This window comes from Saccopteryx bilineata, chromosome 1 (assembly GCF_036850765.1).
Source record: "Saccopteryx bilineata isolate mSacBil1 chromosome 1, mSacBil1_pri_phased_curated, whole genome shotgun sequence".
Taxonomy (NCBI): Eukaryota; Metazoa; Chordata; class Mammalia; order Chiroptera; family Emballonuridae; genus Saccopteryx; species Saccopteryx bilineata.
In genome coordinates, this window is record NC_089490.1 from 228,702,424 (window position 1) to 228,714,506 (window position 12,083).

At 51.7% G+C, this 12,083-nt stretch overlaps 1 protein-coding gene across 1 annotated transcript in view; it reads left to right on the plus strand.

The window, feature by feature from the left end:
- Nucleotides 1-10,467, plus strand: part of SUSD4 (sushi domain containing 4) — a 98,093-nt gene extending 87,626 nt beyond the window's left edge. The window contains exons 6-9 of the mRNA XM_066237598.1: nucleotides 4,373-4,564; nucleotides 5,557-5,701; nucleotides 8,081-8,463; nucleotides 9,429-10,467. Of these exons, the coding sequence (XP_066093695.1) occupies nucleotides 4,373-4,564; nucleotides 5,557-5,701; nucleotides 8,081-8,463; nucleotides 9,429-9,457 (749 nt within the window). The 3' untranslated portion in view covers nucleotides 9,458-10,467. The remainder of the gene's footprint in view (nucleotides 1-4,372; nucleotides 4,565-5,556; nucleotides 5,702-8,080; nucleotides 8,464-9,428) is intronic.
- The last annotated feature ends 1,616 nt before the right edge of the window (nucleotides 10,468-12,083 follow it).

The following is a 12,083-nucleotide window of genomic DNA, read 5'->3' on the forward strand; positions in this document are numbered from 1 at the left end:
AGTTGCGATTATTAGAAGACAGAGGTTTGGGTGGCTCTGTCCACAGGAGCAGTGCCTGTACTGGTTCTGTGCTTGCTCTTGACATGATAAGATCCCCACTTCTTGCCATGGGGCCCGTGGCATTGCCACACACTTTTCTACCTCTCCACCCCCTCCCGGTTCCTTGTCGCACACGACCACCATTCCAGCTTCTCTGCATGCCTCCAACTTGCCTTCACATGTGTCGTTCCCTCTGCCTGGGCTGTCTCTCTCAACATTTTCCTTGACTGGGTCCTTTCTAGTCTTTGTCATAGGTCTGTTTATGCAGCTATGGAACTATCAGGGCTTCTTGTCTATCTGTGGAGAAAGAACCAGTGGTTTGGGTTTTGTTTTCCAGCACATTTCAGACTAATCTTCAATAAAAATGAATTATAGAAAAAAATAAAATAAAACAAGAAGACAGATGTAATACAAGTCCCATTTTTATTACTTGATTCACCAGTAGTAAAATTACATTTTAATAAATAGAAATAAAAAACACCCTTAGATGTTGTAACAAGGTCAAAATTACTACAAAAAGTTCTAAACAGCTACTCTTGACTTCTCTACTTATTTTGTTGTGGACTCATTACAAACCGTTTGTGCACCAGTACTAGTCTACAGAGCTGCTCTAGAATTCAGTTTAAATGCCACCTAAAATCGACTCTTCCACACCCATCCCCAATACTGTTACTGCATTGGTCTGCTTCCCATTGGTCTCCATCCGTCTATTGGCCAGCTGATGCGTGACATCTCCTGACTTGTCTCTGACTGCCATGTTCCCTGTTGAAGGTGCTGCTCATGCTGTGGTTTAGGGGAGGGGAGAGGGAGAGAATAGTGTTTCCACCTATTATCAGGAAACAACGCCTATTCCTCCACCAAGGCTTGAGCTGTTTCTAACCTCCAGTTCCAGTTGTAAAATCCAGCCTGTAGATTTAGGGTGGGGTTGGAGACTCAGGTGGGTAAACTGTATTAATCAGGGTTCTCCAGAGAAATAGCCAATAGAAGATAGGTAGGTAGGTAGGTAGATGGTAGATAGGTAGGTAGGTAGGTAGATGGACAGATAGATAGATAATAAAAGAGGATTTCTTTTTAGAGTGAGAGGTTTATTGATTGAGTAGGCGATGGGAAAGAACCTACTGCAGCCTCATCCCATCTTGCTCACTGGGCGGGTTAAGGGCTCTCAGGAGCTGGGAGAACAGGTATGCGGAAGCCCCAGTGGAGCAAGTTTTGATAGGAGGACCTTGGAACTTGGCCATGTATGATAAAGGGGTGTCAACACCAGATTTTCTTGGATAATAGACCCTTGGTTTCTGGAGGGTTCTGGGGTTAATGTTCCACCTGTGTTCTGGTCCTTTGGTTTCTTGGGGTAAGACTTGGTTCTCTCCTCTGTGCATGCTTCGGCTGCAGGACTTCCAGGTTTGGTCTGTTGTCTCTGAAAAGCAACTCAGTATCTCATTAAACAGGACGGGACCCTTCTGAGCTGGTTCTGAGGTTATGAAGCCTCCCTTTCTGTTGGTCCTTCCTCAGTCTCAAGGGAAATAGGGCAGTTGGGTCCAGGTTCAATTAAGAGGGAGGACTCTTCTCATTGTACTCCTCTCATCCAACTTTTACAATTTCACATGCCCACCTCTTTCTCAATAGTCCCTGAGCCTTAGAAGAAGCATTCTGAGTATTCAGTTTACAAGCAACGGCAGAGGTAAAAGAGAGAGACTATTTATTATAGGAATTGGCTGCATGATTACAGAGGCCAAGGAGTCCCATAATGATTATAGGAATTAGCTGCATGATTACGGAGGCCAAGGAGACCCATGATGTACTCTCTGCAGGCCGGAGACCCGGGAAAGCTGGCGGTGTGCTTCAGCTGGAGTCTGGAGGCCTGGGGACCAAGGAGATGGTGCCCGAGGCAGGAGGAGAGGGGTGTCCCTGCTCACGCAGAGAGAGCAGGGCCACCTTCTCCCATGAGTGAAAGGATGTAATCAGGGTGTCTGACATGCAGCCTGTCCAGTGCCTCCAGCTCCCTTGTCTGTGCCCATGTGGCTGTCAGCGTGCTAATGACGCAAAACAGGAAAAAGGTGGTTGGAGAATCGTTTCTTCCTCACTTAGAAGTGCATCAAACTTCCCTTCTAGCTTCACTCCACTTCAGGCAGTAGAATTAGTTGGCTTTCCCCGAGCTTAAACAGTGGGCATGGAGGCCTGGGTGGACAGAAAGGCCATAGGGGAGCCATGCTTTGACCACACACTGGTGGTGGGGACAGTGTGGGTTTCTGTTTCCAGTGCCCCCCAAACACAAGGTGGCATTTGCTGCCTGACCTGGGGACCTCAAGACACCCCCACAACCACCCTGTGTCGTGAACAGCAGTCACTGAAGAGGCTGGGAGTCACCGGCAGACTGATCAGGGGCTGAGATGGAAGTGGTGACTTGGGTGAGAGGGGAGCCCTGTCTACGAAGAGGAAGGTGCTGGTCCCCTCCCAGAAGAAACAAGAGAGAGGCAGTGGAAAGAGGCAGACGTTCCAAAGCCTCGGCTCCTCCCACCCTGTTACTTTGAAGTCAGCTTCCTGAGTTTATTATTAACCACACACTTGTTGTCTCTTCCTTCCATGGTAAAAGACTGGCCCCTACCTTCTGCTCCTACCAGGACACACAGGGGTTTCCCTTGCAGCAAAGCTAATGGCCAGCCAAGTGCAATCATTAGAAACACTACAAGGTGTGAAGATAAATGTTTCCACTTAGGGGGCAAATACGTCTCCATTGTGGCCGATTATGACAGTCTTGGAACCAGAGCCTCTCTCATGCATGGTTTGCAGTGGCCTCTGAGAAACGTGCAGGTGACACATACAGACCCTCTTGAGGGACGCTGGGGCTGGCCTGGTGCCACCCAGGTGTCTTGGTTGTTCATGGAGCCTGGCAAGGCCCCAGCACCAAAGGCAGGACAGGAACCCCAGCAAGTGTGGCACTTGTATCACCAGTTAGTAGCTGTTACGTATGAAGTGCCTCCTGTGTTCTGGACGTTCACCTACTTCTAACCCTCACCACAACCCTAAAAGTTAGGAAGTGTTTCCCTCATTAAGGGGACAGGGAAGCTAAAACCCCTGCAGCTCACAACATAAATTTGGGGACCTCCACAGCCTGTGTCCGGATGCTGTGTTCTGTGTCCTGCAACTCCCCTTATGACACGACTGACTGGTGTGGCCCCACCATTCTTTAGCACGCCGCAGGAGGGACCGTTTGCCCCCCAGTTCACACAGCGCCTTGGACAGTTCTTTATACTCCGGGCCCAGGGAGGGAACGTGCTGCTGACAGCCCACTGGCGTATGTTGGCCAGCCTCTTCTGACCTCTCCCGGGGTTTGCTGGGCCTTGAACATGTTCTGGTAATTTTCTAATACTACAGGGGGCTTGTTGAGAGGGCCGGTTAGGAGGAGAGCCCCTACTCTGAGTGCCCTTGACCAGGAAAAGAGCTCATCTCCCAGCAAAGTTCCTGCCCCCAGGAGCTCCCTACATAGCTAGGGGGCACTAATGGGGGTGCAGAGGAGCTAGGGTAGCTCTGTGGGCCACTGGGGTGGTAAAGGTCACTGTCAAGCTGGCCACACAGCAGATGTGGAATCTCCCAGTCTGCATTCCGCCTTTGCTCTGGTCGGCAGGGCACACTTCAGCCTGGAAAGGCAGTTCTGACAGCCTGTCAGCCTTCAGGGGTTGGAGTAAGGGGACACCCTTTCCTCCCTGGGTTCTGCCTGGAAACTGCATGGCGGGGCTGCTGTGGAGGGAGAAGCCCTCACTGCTGCGTCCCTGGTGACATCCTAGGACCAGCTAAATGTTGCCAGTGCCTTTTTCTCTCTCCCTCCTCCTTGCCTGCCCCAGCTGGGGTGGGCCCACATGCAGAACCAGCGAATCGCTGCCCATTTGCCACAGGCCAAACCCCAGCAGGGCATTTGGGAGTCAGGTTAGGGACACTGCTCAGAGGTTTGGCTAGTCGCTGTTCCTTTCCATAACTATTTTGTCCATAAATATCTTAGCTTTATTTACTAGGTTGCCTGGCACCTAATAGCATGCATTATTAATAGAAGAGCTTAATACTGTCTATTAAATAGGCATACCCCTTGCAATGGAAATAGAACCTCTCTTTTACAACGTGCTTTGTAAGACCATGTGACAGCAGCATGGGCTCAGAATATCGTGGGTCTCCCAGGGAGATTCAGAGGAAAGGACTGTCTCCAGGACAACTCGCTAGTCTGGTGATGAATGTGCAAGCACATCTCTAAGGGGTGTGGCCTCCTGGCCCGATTTTTGTTCTGTGGGGTCTGCACGTGGTGAGCACATGGTACTGAAACACTTATTCTCCCCCACTGCCCAAGTTTGTCCGCTACCTCCAACGGTGAGTCACGGTGATTTCGTCTGCCACCCACGGCCTTGCGATCGCTACAACCATGGAACTGTCGTGGAGTTCTACTGCGATCCCGGCTACATCCTCACCAGTGACTACAAGTACATCACCTGCCAGTATGGGGACTGGTTTCCTTCCTATCAAGTCTACTGTATCAAGTCAGGTGAGCACACGTCGAGGGCCTCGCCCTGGCCGGAGGGTCCAGGGTCCACAAAAACTGGTATTATGGTGGGTAAGATGTGCTCTTGCTTAGAGAAACGTAAGCCATTTGCAACCTTAAATTCTTCACAGTTCATAACAAGTTACTCGCCAACCAACTTTAGCACTGGTCTCAGGGCACCAGGATAGGGACCCCACGACAGAAACCAAAGTACCAGTGACACCCACTCATTGTCCCCAGCCCACCCGTGTTGGCGTTTTCCAGGTGTGCCTGTGGCCACCTGCCCTGAGCAGTGGGGATGGCTGCACACTTTGCCCTGGACACAGCAGGTGAGGCACTTGGCAGCCACAGGTGGCCATGTGAACCAGCCGGAGGAGGAGTGCAGAGGAGGTCTAGGGCGTGCTTCTGAGCAAGGCGAGGGGAGGGAAAAGGAATCGGCAGCAATGGAGGGTGACATGTAAGAGACAGTGTGGCTTGCATCCAAAGGACAGGACTCTGCTTTGAAAGGGTCGGCCCTTGTCCCCCCATACCCAGCAGATGTGACGGCCAGTGGGCATCACAGCCCTTCTAGCCTTCGGGGCCTCTCTTCAGCCCACCTCACAGTCTATTCCAGAACACACACAAGGGGCTTCCACTCAGCTCCCCATCCCCCGGCACAAGGACCCCTCTCTCATTCTGTGCCCGAGAAGCAGATACTTTATTTAGCCCCATGCCAGGCTCTCTCCTGGTCTGGAATGTCAGCATGCAGGTCTGCCTTCAACCCAGTGGAAATCCCACTGGAGACGGGTTTTAGTGCTTTGGGATCCCAGTGCCACAGCACATGAGCCAGCCTGGGGGGCACCCAGGGGCATGTCATGAGCGGCTCCTGTGCCAGGCAGATGCTGCAGACAGGCACGGGGGGGCCTGTGTACCTGTGACAGCCTGGTAACCTCATGTGCCCTTTTGTGTGCTCTCTCTCTCTCTCTCTCTCTCTCTCTCTCTCTCTCTCTCGGCAGAGGAAACGTGGCCCAACACCCACGAGACCCTCCTGACCACGTGGAAGATCGTGGCGTTCACGGCGACCAGCGTGCTGCTGGTGCTGCTGCTAGTCATCCTGGCCAGGATGTTTCAGACCAAGTTCAAGGCCCACTTTCCCTCCAGGTCAGTGCCACCCATGGCCGTTGGTCAGGTTCAGTGCAGCCACCTCGAGCAGCAGAGAAAAGACCGTAAGCTGGACCCTCGATGAGTGCAAAGTTGAGGTTCTCAGGGAGAATACAGGGAGAGCTAAAAACTTTGCTGGACATTTTGAATGCCTAGACCTCATTTCCCTCTTTTGCCTGCACCCCTACCGCCTGTGAGCCGTGAGAGGGAAACTCAGAAGTAGTGCTGTGCACCGGGCCTGTCCCCCAGGGGGCACCATATGAGTTGCCACCCTCACACATGTGGTCTTGGAGTCCTGTCCCCCAGAGCTTCCGGTCCACAGGGAGGGTAAGGAATATACAGAGCTAATCAGGGGACAAGGTCAAGGTGTGTGACCCAACAGAGGTCGAAACATAATGTGCTATGCGAAGTCTTGGGAAAACTTCTGGATGGGGGGTCAGGACCAGGCTAGTGAGACTTTGCCTCAAAGCAGGACCTGAGCATGCAGAGTGGGGCCTGTGCAGGGCAGCGGACCCCCTTCTCAGCTGCATGAAGGAGCTTAGGTTGGTGTCTTCATTGTCCCACCCGTCATCCCCAAAGAGGAGATTGTCACATTCTCTCACAGCACCCTTTGGGACAAAGAAGTGTCCCCTGGCCCTGCTGCTGGCAGATCACCGTTCTGGAAGACGTCATTTAGAAAGCAAAGGGACGGGTTCGTGAACACTAGGAGAAGGAGGCAGAGCGCCGAGCGTCATGGGACACGAGCCAGGGCTCACAGAGACAGCGCCTGTCACTGAGGAACCTCCCTTCCTTGGAATCTGTCCCCTTGTCAATCTCCTCCTTTTGGGACCTTCTGCACCAGGAAAGGGCGCTTGTTTTTGCCCACGGGGGCAGACTAACCCCCAGGGTCGTGCCTGCCATACTCTGGAGAAGAGAAGGCTGCTCAGTGAAGAAGGAGGGTGGCATGTGCTAGGTCTGGGGGCCACTGGCATCCCTCATCAGGCCCGGGAGTGTCACTGGTGTCCTGGCTCCGGAGCCAGCTCTGCTGACATGCCAGAACCATCTCTCAAACCTGCCACCTTCTCTCTCACTCTTCAGCCTTATTATTTATGAATCAAAGGACCATATTCTCTCGTGGAGCTCTTACACCATCAGAAAAAGGCCTGCGGATTATAAAGAAACGCGAAACTGCACACTGTGATTTATGGTACATTGGAGTCCATTAAAGTGGTCCAAAGAGCTATTTTTCTATGTATGCTTGGAAGAAAAGTTATATCGACTAAATATTAAGATTTTAAAAAATGTTCCCTCAAATTCTTCCACTTGATTTTTTTTTACTCCCTGGAGTAATTTTCATCTGACATTGTTCTAATTGTTTTTGGAAAAGTTGGGCTCATCTAGCCAAATAGATGACAAGGGCAAGACCAGAATGGAGTAGTTTTGTTTTTCTGTTTTTTTCTCCAGGTCCCACAGGTACAGACACAGAGGGCATGCTGATGTCTGTGTCTGTGGGAACTGAGTGTCATGGCTGGGACAAAGGGAGGAGAGACTGACCATTCATTCGGCACTCCGGTTAGGAGGTCAGGAGCCAAGGGTGGTAGTTGGACGAGGCTAGGGCTTTGGCTCTGCTTGGGCTCCAGTCCCCTGGGCTCAGATGTGCAGGGTGATGAGACTGAAAGGGGAAGGGCCAGGAGCAGCATGGATGGTACGTAAGGGACTGCCTGTGGAGATGACAGACAGTCTGCCCACTCCCAGGACCCCTTGCGGCAGGTGGCACATGTGTAGCTGATGTGCAAGCAGCCACCGGGTCAGCAGGTGGACGTGATTCCAATGTATCTTGAGTCAGGTGGTAAGATGGTGCTCCAAGCTCTTTTTCCCTGTTGTTTTCCTATCTTGACTAAAAATTAGTGATTTTTTAAAAATACTATAACAGGAAGCAAAAAAGCATAAACATCACAGGGGTTCCCCTTTCCCTGAGGGCACGTAATGTCCCAAGTTTCCTATACTCTTAGTGGAGCTGTTCTGCTCTGGCAGCCTTCCCAAGAGACACCAGGGAGGCCCACTGATGCTCGGTTGGAATGGGCCACACGGTCCCCTTCCCACCAGGTTATGACCAGAGGCCCAAGGGGGAGGAAGGAAGCATGAAGAGAGAGTAGAGGGGACAGGCAGGAGGGCACAAAAAAGAGGAGAAGAAACCTCTGCTCCCCTGAGGGGCCATGGCGACAGCGCCATCTGCCAGAGGAGGCCCAGGTGGGAGGCTGGTTCTTCCGCAGCACATCCGTGCTGGGGTCTGCTGTGCATCGTGGGCCCTGAGGCCCTCAGCTGCAGTCAGGGGCACTGGTGGCTCCATTCCTGGGGTGGCATGTCCCTGACAAAGTGGCCCCACTTTTCTTTGCACAGGGGGCCTCCCAGGAATTCCGGCAGCGACCCTGACTTCGTGGTGGTGGATGGTGTGCCCGTCATGCTCCCATCCTACGATGAGGCTGTGCGGGGCGGCAGGAGTGCCTTAGGCCCCGGGTACCTGGCCTCTGCGGGCCAAGGCTGCCCCTTGCCCGTGGATGACCAGAGCCCCCCAGCATACCCCGGATCAGAGGACACGGACACAGCCCCAGGGGAGTCAGAAACTGGTGACAGCGTCTCGGGCTCTTCCGAGATGCTCCAGAGTCTATATTCTTCTCCCATGTGCCAAGGGGGCACCCGCCCCACTTCCGACAGCACTGACCCAGTCGCCAGCACTGCAGGGGAGGTGGCATCCACCAGCCTGGGCATCGACATTGCAGATGGTAAGTGTCTGCCCCAAGGCCTGAACACCCTGGTGCACACAGGCATCTCCACCCAGCACCTGCATCTTCGAGCCAGCGCGGAGCCGAATCCATCTCTTTCCTCCCCACTCAGCTTAAATTGCTTCTTGCTCCCTCTGCATGTGGAAGCCACAGGCCAGGCCAGTTAGTAAGAGGAGTTGTCATCATCCCACAAATGATGCACCCATTGACTGAAGTTTCATGAGGCATAGAAGGGCACTGGGCCATCCAGAGCAGAGGGGCTCCGGTGGCTGGTACTTGGTTTTCACAGTATCTTTAAGATATAGGATGCTTTTCCCCTTTTCCCCTTAATTAGGCAGGGTTTCTAAAAGTGGTCCTTAGGATGAGGGTAACACACACGTGCCAGGAGGTGAGATCCTGGCCTGGTCCCGGAGAAGCTCTGTGTACACACAGGATATTTTTGCCAGGCGTGAAGTAGAATATATGTAATATATGTATGTCTGCTTGTCACAGGAAAGGCAGACCGTGGCTCATGTAAAGTAGGAAAAATGTTTCAGTCTAAATAGGGCTGTTTCCCGGGGGAGGGGACACCAGCCCCATTTTGCGAATGAGACACTGATTCCAGCTCCTAGCGGCAACAGTGGCAGTAATGCAGGGACAGGGGTCTCCTGGGTCACAGTGAGTCCTTTTGCTGCAGGTCCTGCTGCCTCTCTGCACTTGAACTTGTTTCCTCTTGGCTTATATGACCGTTAGGGGACAAGGTTAAAATCTAACATTTTAGTTTTTATAAGCTGGGTCTGAGATTCCCCAGCAAATAGTTGTTATGTGGAAGATTCTATTTCTTTCATTATTAACTGCTATGTGGAACTTAAAGTTTTCTTCTCCTTACTGATTTCAGGAGTTGTGGATATTCTAATAAAGCTTATAGTCGCAGACCAAGGTGGTGTGTTCAGTGTACTAAACAATAACCATCTCTTCTCTTATAGAGATCCCTCTAATGGAAGAAGATCCATAGCCAGGCCAAGTCCCCATGATTCTACTGCTCCTTTGGGGATGGGAACCTTGTACCTTGGTGTGAGGCCACAGAAGGACAGAGCATGGGGTAATGGGGGATATGTTCTAACTTGTCCACACAGGGACAGTGACTCACATCGTACATCACGGACTCAACGGTGGGTGACAAACACTGACAAACTACAGTGACAGATATTTTAAATGGAAGATTTGCCAAGACCAATGGGAAACAAAGGATGAGGGGAAACCCCCGTGTGGCCCTGGATTGAAGGTGTCAAGTGCGTCTCGTGCTGGGGGATAGGAGACAGGCCCACGCACGTGCCACTGAATCCCACGTCCCATTGACTTATGTCATGAGTACTACCTGCGTCCTCTGAAAGCATGTCACATTATGTAAATTTGCTTCCAAAAAATCTGCTTCCAACTGTCTCTGGATTCCAATTTAGGCTGGATCAGCCTCTGTGGGAAGTCTGGGTTGAGCTGGGAAGAGCAGCAGAGCGCCCCCTGGAGGCTCCCAAAGGGAAGGTTCTCGTTCGACATCTGGACAATCTTCCTGGATCGGGACACTTCTACTTAGAGCAAGACTCAAGCAGGAGGTGGCAGTCCCAGTGAGAAAGGCAAGACTCAGGCAGACTCTGCTTTCTGGAAGTTGCTTCAAAGAGTAGAGTTCATGCACTCCGTGCTGTCCTTTGGTGAAATAACGTTTGTATTTGTGTTCATGGTCTAGCGCCTGGGTTCATGGCTTTGGATAATAAGTCTTGTGACTTTACACATGGTCAGAATGTGTTCAAATACATCTCATGGTGGAGAAAGTAAGCGAGGTTTATGTTCTGTTTCGTCATTTTAGAAAGATTCCACTCGACACATTTATCTCAGAGTTGTGAGTCCTCTCTAGTTAACTATTAAGAATGTTGGCCCTCACTCCTAAACGCAGCCATATTTTTTTTTCCAAAACAGAAATTGTTTCTGTAAACACATTTTCCCTCCAAATAAAGTCTGAGGTTGAATTTATTTATTTTTTCCCTCTTATTTTGTCCTGAAAAGTCCTCAGGCCAGCCTCCCAGCCCAAAGACGGCTGTGCCCGCCTCCTTCCAAGGTTTCCGGCTGCCTTGCCCATCTGCCAACCTGCCTTCCTGCAGCGAGGGCTCCCGGGGCCCACTGGGTGTTGTTCCTAAGGAAATGATTGATAACAAAAAACAACAATGGTCCCAAGTCCTAAAGTATCTTTCAAATACAAATCCATACGTGGAGTCAGTTCCTTTCCTCCCACTGGGTTTTAGAGGAAGGTAAACAAACTGACCCGTCGCCTTGCTACACGATAGAGCTGTGCGAACCAGAAGCGCGAGCAAATCCTGTTCTTGACACAGACTGATTAAAAATTAAAAAGCGAACGTCAGTTTGAAGTGTGACTTTCGTAGTGGCGTGGAGTTGGGTGGTCAGGGTGGGGCACTGACAGCGATCACGGGTGACGGAGATAAAGTGTTGAGACCCTGAGGCCCGGCCCGGTTCCCTGGGGAGTGAGTGGCTCTGTGGGCAGCACCAGTGTGCTGGGCACATGAGTCACTGTGTTTAGTAATTATAACTGTTCATGGATGGTCTCACCTGCTATAGGCACAAACTTGTACTACAAGCCCCATAGAAGGAGATGATTTTCGTACCACCTGGTTTGCTCAAGGAGAAATGACATTGGAAGGCTGGGTGGGAGTGGGGGACATCCAGGGCTCATTTTGAGCCCACCTCCACCAGGCAGCCCTCCCAGCATTCCTGTCAGTCCAGGTCTCCGCTCTTCCCCATGCCTATACCTGTCCTCCCTTCCATGTCCCCTAAATGGAGGGAGTGTCTTAGAGACCACCAGGTAAGTGCCTCCCTTCCCACTGAACAGGTGGGATGGGGCTTATGCGGCTATCTCCAGGCTGGTCTCATTTCCTTCCAGGAGCCGTTCTCCACCCCAAAGCAGACAGCAGCAGCATGCTGCTCACCTGTGAGCCAAGTGCATACATGCTGCTGTCTAGCCCCCGCACCTGAGAGACAGGTGCCACAGATGCCACATACATCCATGTATTCATGCCAACATTGTTCTAAGAACTGAGGCTCGCAGGAAGGGATTATCTGCTCTTTGACCTCATCAGACAATGTCTAACCTGAATCCCCACCTCGGCGATTCCTTTAGTCTGTGGCCACATCAGCGTCTCACCTACAAATGTTAATTATGGTGATTTATTTATTCTTTCATTGTAGTGGGCTGCAGTGGCAGGAAAGAATCTTCATGATGCCCTAAGCATGTCCCTATTCTGACTCTTCATTTCAAAGCTCCCGGAGGCCATCTGGGTATGAACAGAATCAATCTTTCTTTTTTTTTTTTTTTTTTTTTTGTATTTTTCTGAAGCTGGAAATGGGGAGAGACAGTCAGACAGACTCCCGCATGCGCCTGACCGGGATCCACCCGGCACACCCACCAGGGGGCGACACTCTGCCCACCAGGGGGCCATGCTCTGCCCCTCCGGGGCGTCGCTCTGCCGTGACCAGAGCCACTCTAGCGCCTGGGGCAGAGGCCAAGGAGCCATCCTCAGCACCCGGGCCATCTTTGCTCCAATGGAGCCTTGGCTGCGGGAGGGGAAGAGAGAGAC